General features: G+C 38.6%; 2 protein-coding genes across 8 annotated transcripts; one reads left to right on the top strand and one right to left on the bottom strand.

Moving 5' to 3' along the window:
- The first annotated feature begins 1170 nt into the window (after positions 1-1170).
- On the top strand, positions 1171-13852 carry LOC122046222 (pentatricopeptide repeat-containing protein At1g08070, chloroplastic-like). 7 transcript variants are annotated; one of them, XM_042606803.1, is made up of 15 exons: positions 3326-3486; positions 3565-3675; positions 3756-3818; positions 3895-3961; positions 4075-4175; positions 5782-5826; positions 5900-6235; positions 6317-6419; positions 7449-7561; positions 9981-10229; positions 10323-10610; positions 10722-11009; positions 11121-11408; positions 11480-11920; positions 12015-13852. In XM_042606803.1, exons 1-9 carry the CDS (start codon positions 3478-3480, stop codon positions 7529-7531), a joined length of 918 nt encoding a protein of 305 aa, XP_042462737.1. In that variant the 5' UTR covers positions 3326-3477; the 3' UTR covers positions 7532-7561; positions 9981-10229; positions 10323-10610; positions 10722-11009; positions 11121-11408; positions 11480-11920; positions 12015-13852. The 7 variants fall into 7 exon arrangements, 6 of the variants coding, with proteins under 6 accessions (XP_042462734.1, XP_042462737.1, XP_042462735.1 ...); XM_042606801.1 differs by having other exon boundaries at positions 11121-11920; XM_042606802.1 differs by having other exon boundaries at positions 9926-10229; positions 11121-11920.
- On the bottom strand, positions 9274-14013 carry LOC122048430. The gene is made up of 20 exons (XM_042609997.1): positions 13880-14013; positions 13680-13746; positions 13447-13515; positions 13302-13370; positions 13105-13214; positions 12531-13033; positions 12256-12416; positions 11997-12173; positions 11851-11914; positions 11653-11765; positions 11490-11571; positions 11254-11366; positions 11091-11172; positions 10692-10967; positions 10458-10570; positions 10296-10374; positions 9896-10171; positions 9658-9770; positions 9498-9579; positions 9274-9416 (listed from the first exon to the last, which is right to left on the bottom strand). The coding sequence occupies exons 1-20, from the start codon at positions 13969-13971 to the stop codon at positions 9358-9360; spliced, it is 2700 nt and encodes an 899-aa protein (XP_042465931.1). The 5' UTR covers positions 13972-14013; the 3' UTR covers positions 9274-9357.
- Between the last annotated feature and the right edge of the window lie 514 nt (positions 14014-14527).

Below are 14527 nucleotides of genomic sequence, written 5' to 3'. Positions count from 1 at the left end.
TCTAGTCAACCTTGACCTACTTGACTCTCCTTTACATCTCAACTGGTCAACCTTGACCAAACGAGAATTGTATCAACAATCTTCCCAAATGAACAACTGCACCTGCATTGTCCATATCATCTAAACCCAATATATTGTCAAACATTAAAACCCAAACCAAGACTCAAGCTTAGTCAATCAAGTCAACTTTGACCTAAAGAATATTACACCAACGCTTATATGTAATCAAAGTAGAGAGAGTTGCTGCAAAGCGTGTGTTTTTAGAAATTTAATAGCTTAAACATGAATTATATTTTCAGGTGGTATAAAATAAGTTAAATGGAATAATTAACAAAAACTTTTAGATCTTAAATTTTTTATTCTAAGATTTTTTATATTAAAAATGTATATTTTTGGTAAAAAATTAAAACATTCTTTATTTTTTTTTTCATTATTAAAAAAAATAATTTTAAAGAATATTTTAATATATTTTTTATTTTAAAAAATATTCAATGTAATTGTAATAGTTATAGGAAAATGGTAAATGTTAAATTTGAATTTGATTGAAAAAATTGAAACTAAAGATAAAATTGTTAAGATAAGATATGATGAATTATAAACTAAGAATTTTAAGTATTTAGAATATTATTTGTAAAATGAGGAAGGGATTGAGAAAAATATTTTATATAAAATACAAGTTGAAATAGAAGAGAATGTCGGATGTTCTATGTATGTCTACATGTTTTATAGAGCAAATGTTAGGTTATGACTTGTATATGAGAAGATGAAAGTATAGAGATGAGAATGTTAAAATAAATATATTAATATATATAAATGAATAGGATTAAAAAAAAAATAAAAATTCAAAATTCTATCTAGTAAGGAAAAATTTTGAAATACACATTTAAAATCATACAAATATATAGTTAAATAATTAATAAATTCTCTCCTTTAACAATGTAAAATTAGGATAAACATACACTACACTGACTTTATTATCAATAATAAAATAAATAAAATATATTTAAATATAAATGATAATTATTTTTAAAATATTTTTTTACAAAAATAATATCAAAAGGTATTATTTTGAATTTTGTCTATATTTATATATATTTTAAGATTTTCTATCGTGAAGTTAGTAATGCAACGGCCATTAACTAGTTAATAAAATGTACTAATAATGATTTTAACGAGATACAGGATAATAAAATTTCTCCCGTCCTTGCTCTCCGCTACCGCCGCCGCAGCCGCCGCCGCCGCCGAGCGACGGCGCTCATGTCCGATCGATTTACGAACATCATCTCTCTCCTCCAACAGCCCGGTGCCGTCCACCTCCACCGCCACCTCGCTCAGATTCACTCCCTTTTCATCCGGTCCCAGCCCGACCTCCTCCCTCTCTTACTCGATCATGTCCTCCTCACTCTCTCCCCTTCCCCCGCCGCCGCTATGCACGCGCTCGAGCTGTTCGAATCCATTCCCCAGCCGGAACCCGACCTCTGCGGCAGGATCGTCTCTGCCTTTTCCAAGTTTTCTCTCCATCGAGAGGTCCTCGCTGCCTTCTTCTCCGCCCACCGCAAAGGGACTCCGTTACCGTTTCCATCCATCTCTCTCGCTCTCAAAGCCTGCGCTTCGATCCCAGATTCTGAACAAGGCAGGCAAGTCCACGGCCACCTCTTGCTTCGTGGGCTCGGAGCTAACGTCTTCATTCAGGCCGCATTGATTGATTTCTACTGCAAGGCCGGTGATTTAAGTTCCGCGCAGAGAGCCTTCGATGATATCGCCGTCAAGGACGCGGTTCCAGTCAACTGCTTGATATCCGGCTACTCCAAAGCTGGAAATGTCCTCAAAGCCCGCCGGCTGTTTGATGAAATGACTAGGAGAACGTCCGCTTCTTGGAACTCCATGATCTCTTGCTATTCCCGCAGTGGAGACTTCCCTGAAGCTCTGAGGTTGTTCGAGCGGATGCAGCAGGAGAATGCTCGGCCTAACGGGATCACTGTGGTGACACTTTTATCCATATGTGCGAAGCTAGGCGACTTGAAGACAGGGGAGAAGGTAAAGTGCTTGATCACTGACATTGGCTTGCAGAAAGATATGATTTTGCAAACCGCATTGCTAGAAATGTACGTTAAGTGTGGGGATGTGGACAAGGCACGCCAAGTGTTTGATGAAATGGAGCACAGAGATGTTGTTGCGTGGAGTGCCATGATCAGTGGCTATGCTCAGAACGGGAAGTCGGAAGAGGCGCTTGAGCTTTTCGAGAGGATGAAAGCGAAGAATTGCAAGCCGAACGAGGTCACTCTCGTCGGCATCTTGTCTGCCAGCGCGCAACTCGGCAGTGCAGAAGTCGGAGAACACATAGGAAGTTACATTGAGGGACAAGGTCTGGCAACAGGGGTTTATGTTTGCTCAGCTCTGGTCGACATGTACTCAAAGTGTGGGAACATCGAAGGAGCTCGTAGGGTGTTTGATAAAATGAAAGAAAGGGATGTTGTCACGTGGAATTCGATGATCGCCGGACTCGCATTGAATGGGCTGGCCGAAGATTCATTCGGTCTCTATCGGAGGATGAAGGTGGAGAACTTCAAGCCAAATGACATAACCTTTGTTGGCTTACTAACGGCGTGCACTCATACAGGCCGAGTCGAGCAAGGACTTGCAACATTTCACAGCATGAAGCTCAAACATGGCATCGCGCCAAAGGTTGAGCACTGTGCTTGCATAGTCGATCTTTTCTGTAGGTCAGGGCTCTTGGAAGATGCTTACGAGTTCATTTGCGAGATGGAAGTAGAGCCTAATGTTGTTATTTGGGGCACCTTATTGAGTTCGTGCAGAATTCATTCAAATGTTGAGCTCGCCGAGATCTGCATGAAGAAGCTACTGGTTTTGGAGCCGGAGAACTCATCTAACTATGTGCTTCTATCGAATATCTACGCCGACGCACGCAGATGGGACAGCGTAAGAGAGATTAGGAATTTGATGAAGAGAAAGAATGTGCAGAAGCTATCTGCATATAGCTGGATAGAATTGGATGGTGAAGTACATAAATTTCTGGTGGAAGACTTGTATCATCCAAGTTGCGATGAGATATACCGTGTCCTCGACAGCTTAAGCTTCCAATTAACACGGGTCGGTTATGATCATGACTTAGAATGTACTAACCGATAAACTTTGCTGTACTCAGACACCTATTTTATACATCTTGGACTCAATTTTTTTCGATTGCTCAAACAACACATGCTTGTAGGAGAACTGCTTCAAAATTCTGAAGTTGAGGAGCTGTGTCGACTTTATTAAACTTGAAGTGGTTTTATGAAAAATTGTTTGAACGATGCTGATTTGGTTCTTTCTAACTATAAAATTGGGCCGTGTTTCCGATGAAGGTCAATGAGGCCCAACAGTTAGTGATATACTCGCGCCTCCGCCTCGCTTTACCATCAGATCGCCGCCGCCGCTCCCTTGGCTGTCGTCGCCGGTCCCTCTCTCTCCCGAGCGATGGAGGAGGTCTTCTATTTTACTTATTCAGTTCCTTTTCCCCTCGGCTGTTGTTGTTTCAATTTTTTTTGTCTCTTCTTCCATCAGAAAGTGTACCCTAGTTTCTCTCTCTCGAGTCTGGGATTTGGGCCATCCGCATCTTCACGAAACCCCCTTCCGCCATCGCCGGCTCCTGTGGAAGTTCTCATCACCGAGGAGGTTACTCTGTCTAAAGTTCAAAATTCTATCTTTGATCAACCCAGGATAAAACAGCAATATTTTGTCGGTTGTTCTAGTAGGAATCGCTGTTGGAATCAAGTGTGGAGCCTATAGTTATCGCCGATGGGCTTACTCTTCATAAGGTAATTGAATTTGTTGCTTGTGTCAAGTATACTTGTTATTTTCTTCCTGTTATTTGGTATTCTCTTGTTTTGATAGGGAAGAGTAAGTACCTCTGATGTGTTCGGGTTGGCCAACTCAGATTTAGTTCCAGGAAAATATGAAGGTGCGCTAGTGCTTTAGTTTTGCTCATTTTTCTTTCTCTAGATATCTGCTTGCGGCTCGGTGTACATTGTTTGGTGCTTGCCTAAAAGTAAAGTCCGGGGTTTCCAAGAGTAGGGGGTTTGAAGCTGTGGGAAGGTTCACTTGATCTTGTTAAGAGACTGCATTCTGAGGTCCACAAAGGCGAGTTAGTTCTCAGAGGAAAAAGTGTTTTAGAGGTGGGCTGCCTGATCCCAGGTGATATATGTGCTATTTTACATGTGTTATGCAATATTATTTAAAGAGCCAAGCATCATCTCCTTTTAGAATTTCTATTTGCATCATAATCATTTAGATGACTCCCCAAGGCAATCCTATACTGGAGTTCTGGGATAATTGAGGAGTTATAAAGCCTGGATGATACATCTACAAGTACTGACCTGAAATAAAGTAGCGAGGGTTCAGCCTAATTCAGATTAATGGATCACTTCCAAGCTTTGAGAAATGTAGGCAGGTGGTAATGTAGCATGAGTTGGTAACCTACATAGGGATGTAAATGAGCCAAGCTGAGCAAAGTTTTGTGGTGTTCAAGATTGTTTGATAAGGTAACCGAGCCGAGCTGAGTCAAACCCAAAATGAACCAAGCCATTGAATGATTGCTCATGCTTGGCCGAGTTCATTTTTTATGAGCTTGAGCTTGGTTCAAACTTGGCTTGAGTTTGGTTCGTTTAGATGTTATCGAACTCTTAATTCAAACTTGTTTGATTATTTGAAACTTCTACATTTTAAGCTTGTTTGATTGGTCATTAAGCTTGATAATATAAATTTGTTTATTCATTTCGAAACTTTATTTTCGTTTATTTAGCATGTTGATAAGAGTTTTATTGATAAACATAGTTCATGAATGTTGTTCGCGAACGTTTGTACACAAACATGTTCATATACATTAACGAGCTGAACACATGTGTTCAAGCTTGTTTGTTTAGTTTAATAAGTTGTTCAAGCTTGTTTATTTAATCAATCATGTGTGTATTAAATGAATATAAACAAGCTCTTACCAAGCCGAACACCAAGCTTATTCATGAACGTTTGGTTCATTTACAGCCCTATACCTAGATGCGGATATGCAGAGGCACATGCGGTCATTATAATTCTTTTAGAAAGAATATTTAGATCAATAGAAATGGCTAATCATATAATGAAGGATATAAGTCAGCACATTTAACTCATACTTCCATATGAAATATATATGTCTATCATGCAACACAAAAAACATGAAGTAATCAATACTGACTGACATTGTAGAATGGATGATATATAAGTAACATGCATATAATTAATATCTAAATGATTATCACTCAAGTGCTTGTATTAACATTTATAAGTTACCAGCTATCACATAGGAAGCAGGGTTTTGTCAAGTCATTTCAATTTGAATAGGTTCAAATGAACTAAAAAATGGCTTCTTTTTCAGGGCCATGCTCTCCTTCCAAATCCATCTAATATGTGTCTTAGGCAGCCTTAAATTATGGCTTCTTTCCTCCTTTATGCTATCTATATCTGCTTATATATGGTCTTTTTTCTCTTTCTTTCTTCTCATCATTGGGAAAAGATGCAATTCTTTGGACTTACTTTCTTGAGCCTTCACAGAGTTCCCTATGAAGTAACCCTATTTTCCACTTATCCAGAATTAATCAGGGATACTGATTATTAAATGAAAATTTCCATTGGTTTTGGGTCCCTCTATAGAAATCACATCATTATTCTTTGCTGAATCAACGATTTAGGTGACAAAAAACATATCATTTCTTTCATTTGATATTTGCAACTATCTTGTTTTGTCAGCTTGGATGCGGTCATGGACTTCCAGGGATCTTTGCAGGCCTTGAGGTACGATCCCCAACTTATATGTCTTGTTGCTTTCTGTTAAGTGATTATTACAATCACAGTTATCTATTTGTAGGGCGCATCAGTCATTCACTTTCAAGACTTTAATGCTGAGGTGCTTCGCAATCTAACCATCCCAAATGTGAAAGTCAATGTACAGAAACACTTAAACCAACATGAATCATTGCCTATAAACAAGTCGTCAACTCCCAGAACCCCTAGCGTTCGTTTCTTTGCTGGTGATTGGAATGAAGTCCATCAGCTTCTACTCTGCCGTTCTAATTCTGGTCAACAAACAGCAACAGTTTCTGGTTCAGAGGGAAAATTATATGATGGTTACGATGTCATTTTGATGGCAGAAACTGTGTATGAACCGTCCTCCCTTAGTAGTCTCTATGCACTTGGCAAAAAGGTTACTGTTTTTCTTTGATGATCAATATACAAACCTGTTGATAAGGCTCTCAATATATCTCAAGACTCTTGTATTTTGCAGTGTTTGCAACATCCTCTTGGAGTAATCTATATGGCAGGAAAGAAGCATTATTTCGGAGTTGGTGGTGGTACAAGGCAATTTGTAAATTTGGTTGAAGAAGATGGTAAGCTTTCCCAAACATGAATGCCATGCTTGTAATTTACTGAAACACACATATAGTTTTCCTGTTCTACAAAATCATTCTGCCATTTTTTGTTTTTCCAAAATGCAACTCTCTCATTTACTTGTTATATCCTTCCATTTTAAGATTTCCACTCCAAATGTTTCACTAGTTGGTTTCAAATAAGTCTAAATTTTCATGTTTGAGCATATGCATATATTAGGTGGAAATGAGCTCATATGAGATTTCAAGCGAAAATGTCGCCACTTTTGATTTCAAAATCAACTCGTTCAAAGTAATCCTAAAAACAACTTGTTTAGGCTAAATTGAGTTTGGCAGCACCTGTAGGATATATCTTTAAAATGTATATATTAAGTGGCAATAACTCACACATAAGATTTATGTGCAAATGCTGATCCAAGTTGATTCTAAGATTAACTTCTAAGCTGATTTTAAAATCATCTGTGAAACATTTTGGATTGGAATTTTGAAATGGAAGGGTATAATAAGAAAAATATATTTACGTGTCTTTATAGTAAAAAAAATGAAACAAGAAGATATTTTAGTAAAAGAGAAAAAAAGAATGAAACCAGGGCACAGTCCTATCCATTTTCACTTGTGCAATGCATATATGGTTCATTTGCCCAGTCTTCTGTCCTCTCTTTTTTTCCATCAAATGAAACAAAGAGAATGTGCTGCTAGGTAACATACTCTTTTAGTTATGCCTACAGTAGTAGATGGACTACCGTTGAACGCATTGCATTCCTGAAATAGTAAGCACAAACACAACTTGTTGGTGTTAATGTTGAAGAGGAAAAATGAAAATACTCTTTATATTGCATTTTTCTTTTAGAAGCTTAGAATCAGTATCTGATAATTTGGCATCTGATGAATGTAATTATGTAACATGTAAATTTAGTGCAAGTGGTTAGTTATGCTGCATTGACTTTTATACTTCAGTTTTGGTGTCTTTTGGCATGTTTAAATTTCAATTTCCAATGGTGACCATGCGTTGCCTTTTTCTTCTCCCAGGTGTAATGACAGCTTCTTTGCTTGCTGAGGTTGCTGATGGTTCATCCAATGTGCGGGAAGTGTGGAAATTCATGTTCAAATAGATTGACAATAGAAGAAAATGAACCATATACGTAAGAGTTTTGTTGAGTCACCTTGTTCTCATATTTAGGCCAGTTTTCTATCCGAAAATTCTTTTTCTTATGTATTAATCAATGGCTATGGGTCCAATTCCATCTGAAAATTTAGATTTTGTCATATGGAAATGGAGTTCATTATGCTTTCTCTCTCTTCTTTAACTAGGTAGGTTGTTCCAAATACTTTATAATTAAGGCATGAACTTTTTCCTACTTAATAAGTGTCTCACCTTGTTATCATCCCTAATAACCATCATCTCACAACATGCTTTACCCAAAGCTTTTCTTAGATCATCTCTATAAAAAAAACTTGCCTGGAGGGATGAACAAGAATGAGCAAATTGATAAATAAGTAAATGGATATTGCCTAATTTATTCCAGTGACTGAAAAAAAACTAAAAATATGGAATTAATGAAGGGGCGAATGACTAATACATTTAACCTCTTCAACTCGTCCATCACACTCGGCCTCTCTAGCTTAGCTCACATGATTCATCCAACCTAACTTATCTAGATCTAGATCGTTTGATCTAACTAATTTGAATCATTCAACTAGCATGATCCACTCAGTTCATTTTAACTATTTAGCAAGTTCAGCTAATCTACTCATCTAATTGTTAGGTTAGATTGAAATCGACTTATCTGTCCAAACTGCCCAACTTGATTGACTTGCTCAACCCATATGAAAAGTTTAGCTGGCCACTAGGTTGATCAAATAGTCTGTCCCATTTGATTCATCTAAATCATTAACTTGCCTGGCCTAACTGTCTTGGTCTGTTTGACTGTCTAGATCAGCCTGCCTGTCCCATTTGTTCTACTAGCCTAATTGGCTAATTGGCTATTTGTCCTGCACAGTTTGTACAACTCAACCAACCTATCCAGTGCGATTGACTCACTTGGTCTCCCTGGCTCGTCCAATATGCCAGCATGACCGACTTGATTAGTCATTCAACCTGTCCAACGTGACTAACTTGTCTAGCTCAACTATTTCATTTAATTATTTTAGCTCCTCTAGCTCACCCAACCTGCTCTACTCGATAGCTCGATCAACTAAGGTTTGATAACAAGGTTTAGTGCTTTTGTGTGTGGTACTGATGAAGCAATCTAGCTAGTGTTTCGGAGTTATACTTTGACTATTATTTTGTACGGAGTAACCACTAAACTTATTTCGATAAGGATAAAGATTCAATTTTTGCTGGATTTAAATGGAATCAAATTGATGGATTGGATGAATCCCTATCCATTCTAAATCTTTCCAAGTAGACCTTAAGCTCCCTCCCATGAAGACCCCCCGAGAATGTCATTTCCTTGCAAGATCTCCAGAAGATCGAAACTCTTTTTGGTATTTCATTCATTGACGACATTGAAAAACAAGGTCAAGTGGGTTCTCTGACATTTTTGTATCAGATCTCCAACTCACCCTCATTTTTCATAATGAAGGATTACAATTTAACCAACACCATCAACACATAAGGAGTCTTTTTTTACAAGGAAAGATAGGATAGAAGAAAAGAAGCAATGTGTTACACTTTTCTAAAGAGTCAAGAAGAAATAACATGTAAACGAATGAAAAAAGAAATAATACATGATTTATGTATACTTTTTCTTTTCAAATCAAACATGAAAAACCTATGATATAAACAAACTTATCCTTGATCATCTGTGCACAAATACCAAACCCTGTCCAAATGAAGATGGTTTCAACTAAATGAAGCAAGATTAAGTTTGATAGGGCTCAAGTTTGCCATGGCTCTCCAATAAGGAATAGATTTCTTTGATATGTTTCATTGCTGTCAATACCATAGGGAATACCCAGACAATGAATCTAGACGACTCAACTCGCGCAATGAGTCTGTTTCCATGGAAGGATACTATGAAAATGGGAATGAATAATTCTTACTAGGATATTCTTGTGATAAATAGGACTACCTACCATTTTGTTGTACTCGAATGATTCCGCTGGATGATGTTCCATTGCTTCCATGGAAGGGATTCGAAATTTGTTGTGCGTTGTCCTGCACACATTGGGGCACCATATTAGATAAGAATTCCAAAGTATCGATACTATGTGTATTGAATAGCATTGTCCTCACTATGTGAGATGGAGGAAGTTGTTCTAGCCCATTTGTATGAGGTCCAGTACCAGTCACGATCATGTTCTGAGACACAGGGGAAGGTCCTAATTCACCTCCACTCGGAGAATTACCTGAAAAGATGGTTAGGGAGACACTACTCATAAACATCAACATGTGAGCATTAGAGAGGGTGTATTAATGTGTTTATGTCTCACTTTCTTACTAGGATATTCTTCTGATTAATAGGACTACTTACTATTTTGTTGTACTCCCATGATTCTGCTGGATGATGCTCCACTGCTTCCATCTAAGGGATTCCAATTTTCTCGTGCATTGTCCAGCACACATTGGGGCACCATATCAGACAAGAATTCCATAAAAGTATCAATACTATGCGTGTTGAATAGCATTGTCCTCACTGTGTGAGATGGAGGAAGCTGTTTTAGCCCATTTGTATGAGGTCCGATACCAGTCAAGATCATGTTCTGAGACACAGGGGAAGGTCCTAATTCACCTCCATTCGGAGAATTATCTGAAAAGATGGTCAGGGAGACACTACTCATAAACATCAACATTTGAGTATCAGAGAGGTGTATTAATGTGTTTATGTCTCACTTTCTTACTAGGATATTCTTGTGATAAATAGGACTGCTTACCATTTTGTACTCTAATGATTCCGCTAGATGATGCTCCACTGCTTCCATCTAAGGGATTCCAATTTTCTCGTGCATTGTCCTGCATACATTGGGGCACCATATCAGATAAGAATTCCATAAAAGTATGGATACTGTGCGTATTGAATATAACATTGTCCTCACTGTGTGTGATGGAGGAAGCTGTTCTAGCCCATTTGTATGAGGTCCAGTACCAGTCAAGATCATGTTCTGAGACACAAGGGAAGGTCCTAATTCACCTCCACTCAGAGAATTACCTGAAAAGATGGTCAGGGAGAGACTACTCATAAACATCATGTGAGTATTGGAGAGGTGTATTAATGTGTTTATGTCTCACTTTCTTACTAGGATATTCTTGTGATAAATAGGACTGCTTACCATTTTGTTGTACTCTAATGATTCCGCTAGATGATGCTCCACTGCTTCCATCTAAGGGATTCCAATTTTCTCGTGCATTGTCCTGCACACATTGGGGCACCATATCAGATAAGAATTCCATAAAAGTATGGATACTGTGTGTATTGAATAACATTGTCCTCACTATGTGTGATGGAGGAAGCTGTTCTAGTCCATTTGTATGAGGTTCAGTATCAGTCAAGATCATGTTCTGAGACACAAGGGAAGGTCCTAATTCACCTCCACTCAGAGAATTACCTGAAAAGATGTCAGGGAGACACTACTCATAAACATCAACATGTGAGTATTGGAGAGGTGTATTAATGTGTTTATGTCTCACTTTCTTACTAGGATATTCTTGTGATAAATAGGACTGCTTACCATTTTGTTGTACTCTAATGATTCCGCTAGATGATGCTCCACTGCTTCCATCTAAGGGATTCCAATTTTCTCGTGCATTGTCCTTCACACATTGGGGCACCATATCAGATAAGAATTCCATAAAAGTATGGTTACTGTGTGTATTGAATAACATTGTCCTCACTATGTGTGATGGAGGAAGCTGTTCTAGCCCATTTGTATGAGGTTCAGTACCAGTCAAGATCATGTTCTGAGACACAAGGGAAGGTCCTAATTCACCTCCACTCAGAGAATTACCTGAAAAGATGTCAGGGAGACACTACTCATAAACATCAATATGTGAGTATTGGAGAGGTGTATTAATGTGTTTATGTCTCACTTTCTTACGAGGATATTCTTATGATAAATAGGACTACTTACCATTTTGTTGTACTGCAATGATTCTGTTGGATGATGCTTCACTCCTCCTATGGAAGAGATTCGAATTTTCTCGTTCATTGTCCTGCACACATTGGGGCACCATATCAGATAAGAATTCCATAAAAGTATCAATACTATGCGTGTTGAATAGCATTGCCCTCACTATGTGAGATGGAGGAAGCTGTTCTAGCCCATTTGTATGAGGTCTAGTATCAGTCAAGATCATGTTTTGAGACACAAGGGAAGGTCCTAATTCACCTCCACTCAGAGAATTACCTGAAATGATGGTCAGGGAGACACTATTCATAAACATCAACATGTGAGTATTGGAGAGGTGTATTATTGTGTTTATGTCGCATACCATAAAATCTCTCCAAATTGTCCCCCTTGTTGTATGCCTCCAATACCCACTCCTTCACACATTCCTAAAGGTAAACATAATTCTCTTTGGCATGTTAAAATGGTGTGTGAATCAATTTTATGTATGGTTTGTTGATCACTCTTTACCCGTTGCGATGGTGTAAGGTGTTTGTAAGGCGTGCCGTTGACACTTTGGACTTCACAAATAGAGTTCAAGATGAGATCAAAAGTCCCCCTGCTATACATGTAGAGAACCTCTCCCCTGTTGCAGGTTTTTGCATGCTCGACAGTTTCATTCAACATTTTCCTCGGCATATTTGTAATCTAACAACAACAGAGACTTTGGGATCATGAATGCACTTATTGAGATACTTGAACCCCTGGAGAGTGCATATGTTCAACTTACCTTTTGAAGGTGCTCCTGATCAACAACTGCAAGCTTGAGGAAATCTTTCACAGTGGTAATGTTGCGAGCAGCCAGTCTCTTCATGAATTCACCATTCAGTCTAATGTTTTCCAGCTTGAATACCTTATCATCCAGAGATGGGGGGTAGCTTTTCTGATGCTCTGGAAAAGAAAGACATTCCTCTTTCAGTATGCAATCGGGTTACATCATGAAATGCTCTGTTACGTCTAGGATTGTTAGATCTAGAGAGGTACACTGAAAGAAGGTAGACTTACGTTTGCTTCGTTCAACTAAAACTTTAAAGCATTCTGTAACTGCTGGTTTGATCTCCCAGCCGACATGGCTGCTAGAGGAAACTTTGGCGCCTAACTTAAACTTGCCGGATTTGGCCAAAGTGGAACTATCAGTGAGCTTGATACCTCCAAAAGAAGCAATGCCTTCATGCAATCTGGCCTTGTAGGCTCCTAAGAGCAATGGCTTCTTTCCTTCCCGTTCCTTCAATATTTTGCTATTGAATTCCTCAGTACTCCACTCGCCGCTGCTATTACTGGGAAACTCTCCATCAACAACCACTATCTCTACTTCAACAGGGAATTCAAGAGGCGGGCTATATATTTGTCCAGATTCAATTTGCCTAAGGGCAACCTGGAGATTGTTACGATCCTCATCTTTGATAAGATCCTCAGCGAAGAAGGTTGGTTGGAGCAGCTTCTTTTGGAAGGAGAGTTGCAGCTTTGGTGCTGCTGGCCCAGCTTCTTTGATAGGCAGTCTGGGAGATCTACAGGGCACGAGAATGATTTCTAAATGACAAACGAAACATTAGACAAAAGGGGATTTCATGAATTGTACCTCAGTAAGGGGTCTGCATGAGCAATCAGAGGTTCCATCTGCTGAACCACAATACCATTAGTTTGGGCGTTGATTCGAGTAATTACGTCCATCAGTCCTTCCTCGCGCATCTATATGAGTAATGCAAATTTCAAGATTAGTTTCAGCTTTCTAGTTCTCTGCATCCCCTTCAACTTTAAGCGGTCTGAGTGTTGCACCTGTTGATGCATGACAAGATCAGTTTGATCTATATCCTGAGGTATTATGTTCCGCAGCTCCCCAAGCACCTGAGTCAGTTTTATGCTGTTAAATCAATATCATGTTTGTTTGACAAAATGCATACGGAGTTCTTGTGATTCCCACCTTCTGCATGACATCAACCTCAATTTGATTGATAATATGTGGAACAATGCGCCCAAGCTCGTCATGCAACTAAAACAGATAGATGAGACATTAGTGAGCAGACAGTTGAGATTTTTCAAGCATATTCAAGTCTTAGTTCTTGATGCCAAACAAAGAAGAGCACGAATCCCAGAGTAAAATCTATTCCATTTGTGTTCTAAACTAGAGAAGATCAAACAAACAAGGCAATATACCAGATTGCTGACCAGGGGTTTCACCACCAAGCCAACATACTGTATTCCTAGAGCTTGCATAATCACCCTGGAATAAGAAATGCAGATGGAAACACAATTCGCCGGAAAAAGATTTACTTGCTCATGAGACAATTTGGTGTAGTTTAGCTGAGAAGAAAAATGATGACAAGTAACAAAAAAAAAGGAAAAAAGAGACTCACTTCTTGAAAGAAGGTTTAGTCCTCATCCCTGTAGCTCTTCTCTGTTGGTTTGAGCGGCTGGCTAATTCTGACCGAGTTCTTCTGAAATCCATTTTTTTTTTTTTATGTTCTTGTTTTGATTTGTTGGAGAAGAATTGTGGGATTGCTCTCCCAATTAGGAACTGAAGAAAGAGATATATATAAAAGAGAAGCAAGAAGGCAGGGGAAGATCGTAGGGAAAGGGAAACTGGAAAAGCAGAAAATGATGAATGGACAAGCAGGAAAACTGGAGGAGGGTTGGACGCTTCAAACTACGCGAATGCAACTCCACTAGTGAATCTCTGTTCCTTTTATTCATCGAGAAGACGCGTATTTACTTTAGGTTTTTTGGAATATTAAAACTTTGAAGAACATCATAGGAAATGTAATGGAAATTTGAGTGAAACGCGATGGAAATCTTGACTAGAGATTGATGCAGTTGGTGTGGGACCCGACAAAATCTTGTGGTGCTATCTTTGTCATTCGAATGTTCAAAGATGCTAGCAGTTCAAATAATAGAAAGTAGTTGGGGATCTTCAAACTGATCTGATGCTCATTTGACTCCGTCAAAAAAAAAAAAAAAAAAAAAAAAACATTTGTAAAGGTGGTGGATAAATAACATCTAATATA

This window comes from Zingiber officinale, chromosome 2B (genome assembly GCF_018446385.1).
Source record: "Zingiber officinale cultivar Zhangliang chromosome 2B, Zo_v1.1, whole genome shotgun sequence".
NCBI lineage: Eukaryota > Viridiplantae > Streptophyta > Magnoliopsida > Zingiberales > Zingiberaceae > Zingiber > Zingiber officinale.
The sequence above is the reverse complement of the archived record's forward strand: the minus strand, read 5'-3'. Positions and strand labels throughout refer to the sequence as shown.

Excerpts from the sequence above, each read along its gene's own strand:
- LOC122046222 (XM_042606800.1), top strand. The coding sequence starts at position 1,258 with ATGTCCGATCGATTTACGAACATCATCTCTCTCCTCCAACAGCCCGGT.
- LOC122048430 (XM_042609997.1), bottom strand. The coding sequence starts at position 13,971 with ATGGATTTCAGAAGAACTCGGTCAGAATTAGCCAGCCGCTCAAACCAA. Across the intron at positions 12,417-12,530 it reads TTTAGTTGAACGAAGCAAAC|AGCATCAGAAAAGCTACCCC; the intron begins GTAAGTCTACCT and ends TTTCTTTTCCAG. Across the intron at positions 11,572-11,652 it reads AGCTTCCTCCATCTCACATA|GACAATGAACGAGAAAATTC; the intron begins GTGAGGGCAATG and ends CAATGTGTGCAG.